Source organism: Mobula birostris, chromosome X (assembly GCF_030028105.1).
Source record: "Mobula birostris isolate sMobBir1 chromosome X, sMobBir1.hap1, whole genome shotgun sequence".
Classification (NCBI taxonomy): domain Eukaryota; kingdom Metazoa; phylum Chordata; class Chondrichthyes; order Myliobatiformes; family Myliobatidae; genus Mobula; species Mobula birostris.
This window is the reverse complement of record NC_092402.1, coordinates 18,856,047-18,868,900: the sequence shown is the minus strand read 5'-3', so window position 1 is coordinate 18,868,900 and position 12,854 is coordinate 18,856,047. Positions and strand designations below refer to the sequence as shown.

The following is a 12,854-nucleotide window of genomic DNA, read 5'->3' as shown; positions in this document are numbered from 1 at the left end:
GAGTGAGTGTGAGTGTGATTGGGTGAAGAGATTTAGAATGTACATCTATTGCACACTCCGGAGCAGAAGGTGGCGGTAATGCACCAGTAAGCTGGGTGCCAACCGTCGTAAAACAAGACAGAGAGAGAGAGATCCTTCATCAGAACCATGGTCATGTTCTACCCAAGGAATTAACACAAAGGTGTCAATTCTATTCTCTGTCCACAGATGGTTCCTGGTCTGATGTCAGAAAAAGCCACAGAGCCAGCTCAAACATGGGCACTGGCCTCCCCACCAACAAGGACATCTTCAAAAGGCAATGCCTCAAGCCAACATCCATCATTAAGGGCCTTCACCACCCAAGACATGCCCTCTTCTCATTTCTACCATCAGGGAGGAGGTAGAGGAGCCTGGAGATACACATGGTCTGAATGACCCATGAGCACTACCTCCTTAATTTGCTCTCCTTTTGCACTACTCATTTATATTTCCTATTGTAAGTTCAAATATGCGTTTTGATGTATTGCAATGTAATGCAGCTGCAAAACAACGGATTTCATGATATACATCAGTGATAATAAACCTAATCTCTTTCTGCTCTTGGTAGACCCTCACCATCCAGGCCATGCTCTCTTCACTGCTGCCTTCAGAAAGGATGTACAGGAGCCTTACTTTCCACACCACCAGGTTCAGGAACAGTTATTACCCTTCAACCATGTTTTTTTGGTCTTCTTTTGTATATTTGTTGTTTTTCCACCCTTGTGTGTAGTTTTTCACTGATTCAGTTGTGTTTCTTTGTATCTACTGTGAATGCCTGCAAGACAATGAATCTCAAGGTACTAAAGAATGACGTATACACACTTTGATAATATATTCACTTTGAATTTACTGAGATCTTTGAACTTTGAAGAGGTTAGGGACACAGAGCAGCTCAGGTAACCTCTAACCATGGTTAGGCAATGTTTCCCTCTTCTCTCACGCCTCGTACAGGAAGGGCACAGCTCTGATGAAAGTTTTATGAATATGTAAATAAACCTCTTTGCAAAGCCAAAAGAGGCACATTTCAAACCGGCCTACAGGCAAGTTCTCCATTTGAAAAGGTGTTTAGGCTCACAAACATCGCGTCAGATGAGCTACTTGTGAGGACAGAATCAGTGACCTGAGCACAAGCCTGGAATTTTAGGGGAAAGAGCAAAGGAAATTAAGTCTGAAGGGACCTTGGTGTTGAAATGCCCTTATCCAAACGATACGGCTATTGCAACACAATCCTGGCTGTTCAGATGTTGCCCTGTGCTCTGGAGCATTCCAAATGAATGATTCTGAAATGCTTTTCAACACAGTTTAAAACAGTTTTTTCCACAGTGTAGACATTTACTCAAAGTCTTCATCCAAAGTTATTAAGGTAGTGGTCACTCCATAGAAAAAACTAGAAACCATTCAGTCCCTCAGACTATTCAGGGACATTGATATTAAGTCAAAATCAAACTCCAAGTAAGTTTATTAACAAAGTATATATACACACTCAATGGCCACTTTATTATGTACACCTGCTGGTTAATGCAAATATTTAATCAGCCAATCATGTGCCAGCAACTCAATGCATAAAAGCAGCCAGACATGGTGAAGAGGTTATGCTCTAAGTGACTTTGACAGTGGAATGATTGTTGGTGCCAGACGAGCGGTTTGATAGCTCAGAAAATGCTGATCTACCGAGATTTTCCCAAAGTGTCCAGAGAATGGAGCAATAAACAAAAAAACATCTAGAGAGCAGCAGCTCTGTGCCTTGTTAATGAGAGTCAGAGGAGAATGGCTAGACTGGTTCATGCTGACAGGAAGGTGACAGTAACTCAAATAACCACACATTACTACAGTGGTGTGCAGAAGAGCATCTCTGAACACACAACACATCAAACCTTGAAGTGAATAGGACACAGCAGCAGAAGATCATGCCAGATTCCACTCCTGTATAGAATAAAGTGATCACTGAGTGTATGCCACCATATGCTACCTTGAGATTCATTTCATTTCGAGGTGATTGATTCATGGATCAATCAATCATACAGACTTGCTTTCTCTCTCATATTCTTCAATACCAGAATTATCAAAACTTCAACCTCAAATTTCCAACTAACAATTGAGCAACGATAATTATAAAGGAGGAAATAGAGTGAGGTTCTAATCCTTTGGGCTCTGGGTGCCCCCAAGGAGCTATTTACTTCCTCCTAGATAACAGTTTCTCACAGTGACAGTCAACCCTGATTCTGTTCTTTATCTGATATCCGTCTTCACCTCCCCCAGTTCTTCCCCTCCTCCCTTCCTCCTCACACTCTCTTCCACGAGTAATTTAGCAAGCAATTAGAACAGGAACTTTTGCCAATGATCCTCACTGATGTTCCGCAGTTAGAATCCAAGCTGTGTTTCAAGTCTCGCTCCAAGAGACAAACTGAAAGGAAAATTTAAGTTAGCTACACCAGTAGATGTAGAGGGAGTGTCTCACTGTTGGATCAGACATTAACTCACTCTACTACAGCGGTTCCTGACCTTTTTTATGCCATGGAGCCCTACCACTAAACAAAGGGTCCGTGGACCCCAGGTTGGGAACCCCTGATCTATAAGCTCTCACTTGGGTACTGAATATTTCTCAAGGGCAATGAGTCACAGAAAAACAAAGGATTGCAAGTTCAAGTTTATTGTCATTCAACCATACATATGCCAACAGCAAAACCAAACAGCATTCCTCTGGGGCCAACGTACAAATCACACACACACAGGTGCAGTCACACATGGTTATGATCCAGCACATACAGTCACAAAACAATATTAACACAAGTCCAAGTGACCTGGCCTGAAGATTGGTGGGCTCACGTATAGGACAAGGTTCATGTTTCTGTAAGACAGTATAATGTTACTAATCTGTTGGGCTATGAGTGTCCCCAAGGAGCCATTCAAACCAAACATTAGAATAGGGAAGAAATGTGATCTACTTCAGTGACTTGGACTGTGGAATAATTGTGGGGTGGTTTGAGTATCTCAGAAACTGCAGATCTCCTGCGATTTTCCCCAGACAATAGTCTCTAGCAGTTACAGAAAATGGTGTGAAAAACAAAAAAAAAACCTTCTGATGCACTTTTGCTGGTAACCCAGAGGAAACGCACACAGTCACTGGAGGTCATACAGACAGCAGCAGGAATTGACCTCTGATTGCTGCTGCTTTGAGGTGTTATGCTTACCACTGAGTTGCCATTGGTCACACCGGTATAATTAGGTGGCATGAGTCCATTACTGTGCTGTATCAGTAAATGCAAATATAAACAATTTAAATACTGATTGGAGGAATGAAGAGGAGACTCTCTTCAGCATTTCTTTAGCCAGGGGGTGGGGAATCTGTGGAATTAATTGTCATAGATGGCTTTGGAGGCCAAGTCATTGGGTATATTTAAAGGAAAGATTAATAGGTTCATTAAGGGCACCAAAGGCAAACATAGAGAAGGCAGGGGAATGGGATTGATAGGGAAAATACATCAGACATTATCAATTGGTGGAGCAGACTCAATGGGTCAAATGGGCTACTAGTGTCATAGTTATAGAACACTACAGTACCAAAACAGGTGCTTCAGCCTATCTAGCCAATCCAAATTATTAAATCTTCTAGTATCATCAGTCTGTACCTGGACCATAGCCCTCTGTACCCCTCCCATCCATGTACTTAACTAAATTTCTCTTAAATGTGAACCTGCATTGACCATATTCACTGGCAGCTCACTCCATATGCTCACCACCCTCTGAGTGAAGTTGTTCCCCATCATGTTCTCATTGAACATTTCATCTTTCATCCTTAATCCATGACCTCTTGCTCTAGTCTCACCTAAATTCAATGAAAAAAGCTTGTTTACGTTTACCCTAGCCTAGGCATACAGGCTTTTTCCAGTGAGGATGGGTGAGTGTTCTGGTGTCTTATGGTCCCTGCATGCAATACCTCTCTGAAAGTCCCTGGAACAGTCCCTCAATGCTGTCAACCTTCATTACATGCACAGGTTGCTGTGTCTTGCAACCATTTCCATCTAACTTAAAGGCAGCTATATGTCCTCCAAGACACCACCACTGATGAATATCTCTTTTTTTAAAAAAAAAGGTTTTCTCCTGGGGAGGAAGCTCTGTAGCCTCACATAGTTCACTTCCTGGAATTTGACTGCATAATAAAATCAGGTTACCAAGTATGATTTTGGGTAATACAGTACATGTGACTTGTCATTACTTCCAGGGATGAAATATACTGCCAACAAGTCGTCTGTACTCACCCAAAAACATCCCTAATAAGTTAAAGAATTTGAAATCCCCACCCACCTACATTCTCCCTCACCAAGGATCGAGAATCAACTTTATTCACTATATACATTTATATGTATTAGGAATTTGCTGTGGTGCATTGGTCAGGGTATGACATCCATCAAAAAAAATTCAAAAATTATAAAGAATAAAGAATTATATCAAATATAAAGTTAGAAGTTAAAGTTCGGATATGAAGTACATATTTATTTTTTAACCCTTTGTTATTTTGTAGAATCACATTGGTTAGGTCACCAAAGGAAGGTTTTCAACCCTCCAACTCTATGCTGGGTCATTTTACCGGCCTTCACATCAGTACCATTCCCCAATCAGAATCAGATTTATCAGACTTGGATATCACCACTTTCCCAAATGAACTTGGGAACAGCGAGCTTTCTGTCGTAGGATATATCATTCTCCAGGGCAGAAAGGCTAGATTAATATCCACCCTATGGAACCCTTCACACCTCCCCCAGTTTCTCATGATCTACAATTTCTGAAACCTAGTTGTCGTCACTGGTCGTCACGGTAACCAGTCTTCATCTAACACTACGGAAACACTTTGAATCTGTTAATTACTCCATCACTGTTAATAGGTTATTGCACTGCATAATTTGCTGCTGCTTTGATTTCTGTATTACAGCAGTGATTATGCCTTGCAAAAGTTATCCACCCGTTGTGGAGTGGTTTGGAACCTGATAAAATTTTAAAAGATATTTGATATCTAGTTGTGTTTAACAGCTGGAGCAATACCTACTGGATTCAAAAATAAGGATAAAGATTAATTTGCCACATGTACATCAAAATATACAGTAAAATGTATAATTTTCATCAGGTGTGTGGTGGGGGCAGCCCACAAGTTTCACCATGCTTCCGGCACCAACATAGCATGCTCACAACTCACTAACCATATGTCTTTGGAAAGTGGGAGGAAACCAGAGCACCTGGAGGAAACCCACCCAGTCATGGGGAGAATGTACAAGCTCCTTATAGGCAGCAGCGGGAATCGATCCCTGATTTTACAGAATGGTGCTGTAAAGCGATTGCACCAAGCACTATGTTATCATGGTGCCCCACCATTTATCTATGGGGAAATTGATGAGCCTTTGCACATGCAGACTTACAAAAACAAAATGCCTCACAGAAACATTATCAGACAGAACTTCTCACACAATGGGTCAGATGACAAGAACCTGTTCATTTAGTGGAATCTTGGAGATATCAACGAGTTTAGATCAGGAATTTCAGAGCTTGGAATTCAAGGTAGCTTCATTGGTGGGAAAATTAAATCGGAAAATAGCTGTGAGGCCAGATGTGGGTCATAGGGCTTCAGATAGGAAGGAGCAAGTCACCTGCTTCCAATGGAGAGAATTTTAAATGAAGGACAGTGGAATAGAGTCATGGAAACAGACCCTTCAGCCCAACACCCAGTGAGCTAGTCCCATCGGCCTGTGTTTGCCCATGACCCTCTAAACCTTCCCTATCAATGTACTTATCTACTCAGTCATGATTTCTGGCAGCTCATTCCAAATATGCACCACTGTTTGAATGAAGAAGCTGCCCCAATGTCCCTTACAAATCTCTCACCTCTGATCTTGTTTTTAAACACCTCCTCCCAGGGAGAAAGAAAATGTACCCTTTCTATGCCCCCCATGATTACATATACCTATATCAGGTCACCACCTAATCTACGTTCCAGGGAATAAAGTTCTAGAGTACACACCTCTCCTTGTGACTCAGCCTCCCCCCCCCCCCACAAAAGTCCAGGCAACATCCTGGTAAATCCTTTCTATAGTCTTTCTAGTTTAATAGGGTAACACAGTAGTCTAGTGGTTAATGCAATGTCTTATAACACTAGTGATCAGCATTCAGTTCCCACCGCTGTCTGTAAGGAGTTTGTCACAATGGGTTTTCTTCAGGTTCTCCGGTTTCCTCACACGTTCCAAAGACGTATGGATTAGGGTTAGTAAATTGTGGGAATGCAATTTTGGCACCAGAAGCTTGGCAACACTTGCGGGCTGTCCCCAGCACTTCCTCAGAGCATGTTGGTTGGTAACAAGCAAATGCTTTCACTATATGTTTCAATGTTGTGACAAAGCTGATCTTTACTTCCAGCTGACCAAAACTGTACACACTTCTCCAAGCGCAGCTTCACCAACTGCATTGTCACAACTCCTATACTCAGTGGCTTGATTAAAGGCCAGCATACCAAACATCTTCTTCACCATTCTATCTACCTGTGACACCGCTCAGCGAACTAGGCACATGCACTTCTAGGTCCCTTGGTTCCATAATGCTCCCCATGGCCCTATCATTCACTGTACAAACCCTATGCTGTTTGGATCTCCCAAAATACAACACCTCACATTTATCTGAATCAAAAGTTCTTTGCTAATCCTCAGCCCACGTACCTAGCTAGAATTAGTCTGTACTAACAGTTTTGAAATATCAATGGCTCTCAAGTATTTGCTGCCACCTACAAGCACCTGACAGGCAGTGGGTGGGGTGGTTGAACAAAGGGTATTTGTAATAGTCAACCCACCAAGCCAAACCCAAGTTCAAGTTCAGTTTATCGTTAAGCAACCGCACACACGTATACCACCAAACAAAACAATGTTCCTCCGGACTAAGATGCACAACACAGTACATATAACACACACAACACATAAAGTAATATTATCACAAATAAATTAACAAATAATAAGATGCATATACAAGTTAAAAAGTAAACAGTCATAACTTTAAAAACTAATAAAGTAAATAACACTACATGATGAGACCTGGGTGGTGGCAGAGAGTTCAGTAGTCTCACAGCCTGGGGGAAGAAGCTGTTTCCATCCTAACAGTTCTTGTTACAGTATGGTACCACCTATCTGATGGTAGGGTGTTAAAGAGGAACCGGGGAACTCTAATCAAACAAAACCAACATAACCAAGATTAATCAGTTCTGATGTAAGGTCTTGCCTGAAACATCAACTTTTTATTTCTCTCCGTAGATGCTGCCTGATCTGCTGAGTTCCTCTAGTATTTTTTGTGTGTTACTCTGGATTCCCAGCATCTGCACAATCTTGTACTTAAAATCAGTTTATTTATTTAGAGTAACAGGCCCTTCTGGCCCAATAAGCCCACTCCATCCAATTACAGCCACGTGACCACACGTCTTTGCAATCATGTTAACCCTGTTTCATTAATTCCATCCAACACAATGCTGGATTGCTTGCTGCTGAGTTAATCAGGTCACTTTGCCACCCCCCAATTTGACCCACAACTTTCAATTAATTACCATCCACATCAGCTGAATTGCAAATACAACATTGTCTGTTTATTGTTGTATGTAGTCAGTCCAAATTCCAATAATGATAAGGAACGCCTTTGTGTGAATGAAGGTCCAAGAATCACTGCATAAGAAAAGACTTGCCTTTCATTCAGCACATCTCACAACCACTGGTGACTCGCAAGCATTGGATACTTATTGTAATATTTCTGAGATGTGGTTGTTGTTATAAGCAGAGAAGACATGGTATGCAATTGGGGCTGGAATACAAGGACACAGGAAGAAAACAGAACATAGAACAATACAGCACACGATGTTGGCCCACAATGGTGTGCCAACATTTTAAGATCAATCAAATCCTTCCCTCCCCCACAGCCCTCCACTTTTCTATAATTCATGTCCCTATCTAAGAGTTTCTTAAATGTCCCTGATGTATCTACTTCTACCACCACCACTGGCAGCACATTCCATGCACTTGCAACTATGTAAAAAAAAACCTCCCTCCTATATTCCCTTTTATACTTTCCTACTATCATCTTAAAACTACAACCTCACGTTAAGGATTTCTGCCCTGGGGAAAGGTCTCTGGTTGTCCATTGGATCTATGCCTCTACCATTTTGTACACCTCTATTAAGTCATCTCACATACTCCTTTTCTCCAAGGAGAAAAGCCCTAGCTCACATAACCTTCCCTCATAAGACATGCTTGTAAACCAGGCAGCATCCCAGTAAACCTGCTCTGTGCCCTCCCTATAATGAGGTGACCAGAACTGAACACAAGGACCCTCACCATCCAGGCTATGCTTTCTTATAGCTACTACAATCAGGAAGGAGGTACAGGAGCCTCAGGTCCCACACCACCAGGTTCAGGAACAGTTATTACCCTTCTGCCATCAGGCTCCTGAACCAGAGTGGATAACTTCATTCACCCCAACCCTGCACTGATTCCACCATCCACAGACTCACTTTTAAGGACTCTACGACTCATGTTCTCAGTTTGACTTTTCAACATTGGCTGTTTGTTAATCTTTATGTATAGTTTTTTCCCATAAACTTTTTTATTTCTTTATTTTCCTGTAAATGCCTGCAAAAAATGAATCTCAAGGTAGTATACAATGACATGTACATTCAGTTCCACCACCCATAGACTCATATTCAAGGACTCTACAACTCATATTCTTAGTTTTATTCACTTATTTCTTTATTTATTATTATTTACACAGCTTGCCTTCTTATGCACATTGGTTGTTCATCCATCTTTATGTGTATTGATTCTATTGTATTTTTCTTCTACTGTGAATGCTGGCAAGAAAATGAATCTCTGTAGTATATGGTGAGACACAAGATATGTGCTTTAATAACGCATTTAATTTGAACTTTGAACATTCTAACTGAACTGCCTGTACTTACCATTGAGTTCACATAGTATATAACAAGAGAGAATTGGCTTTCACAAGGGTGACTCACTTTCAAGGACTCTTCATCTCATGTTCTTAATATTTATTGTTCATTATTCTTTCTTTTTTATTTGCACAATTTGTTGTCTTTTGCACACCCGTTGAATGCCCAAGTTGGTCTAGTCTTTCACTGATCCTATTATGGACTTATATCTACAGGAAAATGAATCTCAGGGTTGTCTATGATGACAAATATGTACTTTGACAATAAATTTACTGGACTGTGCTGGATTAGTTTCAGTTGCAATGGGCTCTTTATTAAAGGCAAGAAAAGCTGCAATCACTCCACATTATTTTTCTACTTACTATTGATGTCCAGAATATCATTTTCTCATTATTTGCACAATTTGTCTACTTTCGTACATTAGTTGTTTGCCCAACTTTGTTAATGTACTTTCTTTTTCTTAAATTCTATTTTCCCTAAACTCTACTTGTATTTATTGCATTTACAAGGGGAGTGCATAATGTTAAGATCATTGGAGGAAAGTATAGGGAAGGGTGTCAGAGGTCAGTTCTTTACACAGAGAGTGATGGGTGCATGGAACACCCAAGACCATAAGACATAGTAGCAGAATTGGGACATTCAGGTGATTGAGTCCATTCTATCATGGCAGATACATTAGGGACATTTAAGAGACTCTTAAACAGGCACATGGATGATAGAAAAATGGAGGGTTATGCAGGAGAGAAGGGTTAGATTAATCTTATAGTAGGTTTAAAGGTGGGCACAACATTGTTTGAAGGGCCTGTACTGTGCTGTAATATTCTATGTTCTATTTCTTTATTTTACTGTAAATACCTGTGAGAAAATGAATCTCAAAGTAGTATATGGCAACATAAAACACAAACTGGACAAACTCAACTGGTCAGGCAGCATCTATGGAGAGGAACAGTCGACGTTTTGTTCCAAGAACCTTCTGAAGGGTCCTGAAGAGGGTCTCGGCTCAAATCAACGACTGTTTACTTTTTTCCATAGATGCTGCCTGACCAACTGAGTTTCTCCAGCATTTTGTGTGTATTGCTCTAGATTTCCAGCAGCTGCAGAATCTCTTGTGTTTGTGGTAACATATACATACATTGGTAATAAAATTTTATTTTGACTATTTTAATAAACATGTCAGGATGATCACACTTCACCAGAATGGGAAGAGTACTTCCAACACTTAAGTGTCCTGTACATTTGGGAGTTTAGAAGAACAAGGGGAAATCTCAATGAAACATGTCAAACATTGAAAAGCCTAGATAGAGTGGATGCGGAGAGATTGTTTCCAATAGTGGGGGAGTGTAGGACCATAGGGCACAGCCTTAGAATAAAAGGATGCCACTTTAGAACATAGGTAAGGAGGAATTTATTTAGCCAGAGGGCAGTAAATCTGTGGAAATCATTATCACAGGTGGCTGTGAAGGCCAGTTCATTGGGGATGTTTAAGGGCATCAAAGGTTACAGGGAGAAGGAGGATAATGGGGTTGAGAAGGATAATAATTCAGCCATAGTTGAATGGCAGAGCAGACTCAATAGGCTACATTCCCTAATTTGCTCCTAGGTCTTATGGGAAATTTGCAGTTTCCCTATGGAGTGCACCTCCACAGTTCGGTAATCCATTTACTGTACACTCACTGCGAGGCCAAACTCATGCATAAGGAATGGTCACTTTAAGTATTACAACACTGCTGGCATCTGCCAAGTGAACATAGGGAACAGCGGGACAATAGGTGCCTGGACGCTGGTGGGTGGGTGGGTGTGTGTGTGTGGGGGGGGGGGGGGAGTTAAAATAAGTATTTTGTAAAAGGATGGATTCCCAGTCTTTACAGGATCTTTGTACAGTAAACCAGAAACACAAGTTAAAATTTCTCAATAAATCCTCCACCTGAGGAAGAAAAAAAAGCTAAATAATGAAGGTTTTTGAATTAATATACTGTTCCATTTACAGTATCTGAACCTTAATCTAGCCAAAATTTTCAAGGAGTTCGAAAAAGTTATAAAGTCTGTTCCTGACTTTCATCTCAAAATATTCCTTTAACCGAAAATAAACCCTTTGAAACTAAGTATTTCTCTTTTGTCTTAAAGAAAGGTGAAGTGCTCTGCTTATCTTTTTAAAAAAACGTTTTGGTATCGGGCTTTACGCAGGCCCTCAAAAACAATCTGAACTTTTTATTTTAAAAACTCTTTCAGATCCGCTTTTAAAGCGTAACGTTCGATAAATGGACCCACGCCCTCCAAGCAGCCTTATCTCGAAAAAAACGTTCAATTTTTGCAACGCCCTACTGACCTGTATTGATTTTTAAGATTTAAATGAAACACGTCTGAAATAATTTATATCAAAAATGACAATTTAATTCCCAAACGAACGAGACACACAGTTAGTAAAGCCTTGTAAGGGAGGGAGCCTTGAATACTTCCTTGAAAAATAAACACTTTTATAAAACCTCTTTTAAAAAAAGGTCTTCAGATCTTCACGTATGGAAATTGATTTTACTTTGGGTCCGAAAAAGAAAAAGGGTGGGTTGATATACTTCCGCCGCCTTGGCGCCTTCAACGATGAGAAGGTCCGAAATAAAACGAGTGAGAAAAAGAAGCGGAAATCATGACAGGCTTTCGCTACAGTTTTCCACAGGGAAACGCCGAGTTACAGTTGGTTATGGAGTCTGTCGGGCTACAGTTTCCTCATATAACTGCCAGGCTCTAGTTTACTACAATGAAACTGTCGAGCTATAGTTCGTTACAGCGAAACTGACTAGCTATAATGTAGCTGAGCAAGTAGACCCCCGGAGCACGCGACCATCGTGTCGATTTCAGCTCACCTTGTCCAGGCAGTTGACTTTTTCGGTTTGATAGACGATTTTTTTACATCTAGCGCACGGAGGATTCATTTTACAGGCTTTTTTTTTGTTTGTTGCCTCTCCCGCTTTCTAGCTGCAGTTCGGTCTTTCCAAATGTCTGAATATTTCCCACTTCTTTTTCTCTCTCGCTCCCTCAATCTGATTACCTCCTTCCGCTTCTATGTGAAGCAGTTTTCTCTCTGATCTAATGAGGGAATAAACAGGAGGGGCCCCTGCGAACGAGCCCTGAAGAAACTGTACGTCGAAAAAGGGTTGGGTCTGGCGGGCTGGCTGGCTGGCTGGCTGGCGGGCTGGCGGGCGGGGGAGGTGCTGGTGAGAGATTCTGAAGGAGCGCGCACGCTCAGAAAATGGAAGAGGAGTTGTAGGCAGGCGACAATACTGCAAGACGGTAGAAACAAGCGATGAGTTTATACGCCACAAACAATCCCGAACGAATTGTGCTCGGCTTCTGTGCGTCATTTTTGTTTGAAGATGATGTCAGCTAAAGTAACTTTTATTTATCAAAATGCATAAAGGAACGTTGTCATGTTAGCAACCACAGGTGTGTTCAAAGACCGAGGCTGCACTGAAAACGAAAGTATTTTTTTATATTTATTCGTGTATCAAAATGTAGGTGTTGCTGGCCAAGTGAATAATCATTATCGGACGCTAGCTATTCTTAAGAAAGCGGTATTGAACCACATACTTTAACCCTTGTAAAGACACTACCTCAAAAAGGCAGCATCCGTCATTAAGGAGCCTCGCCATCAAAGACATGCCCTTTTCTCATTGCTACCATCAGGGAGGAGGACGCACACTCAACGTTTTAGAAACAGTTTCTTCCCCTCCACCATTAGCTTTCTGAACGGTCTATGAACCCACGAACACTACCTCACTATTTTTGCACTAATTTTTTCGTATATATATTTCTTACTGTAACAGAGTATTTTTATGTCTTACACCGTACTGCCGCCGCAAAACAACAATTTCACGACATA

At 41.1% G+C, this 12,854-nt stretch overlaps 1 protein-coding gene across 2 annotated transcripts in view; it reads right to left on the bottom strand.

Moving 5' to 3' along the window:
* lasp1 (LIM and SH3 protein 1) overlaps window positions 1–12,152 on the bottom strand; it is a 193,969-nt gene extending 181,817 nt beyond the window's left edge. The window contains exon 1 of one of the 2 annotated variants that reach the window (XM_072249218.1): window positions 11,839–12,152. In XM_072249218.1, the coding sequence (XP_072105319.1) occupies window positions 11,839–11,907 (69 nt within the window). In that variant the 5' untranslated portion in view covers window positions 11,908–12,152. The remainder of the gene's footprint in view (window positions 1–11,838) is intronic. The other variant, XM_072249216.1, reaches the window with a different exon arrangement.
* Window positions 12,153–12,854: the final 702 nt, after the last annotated feature.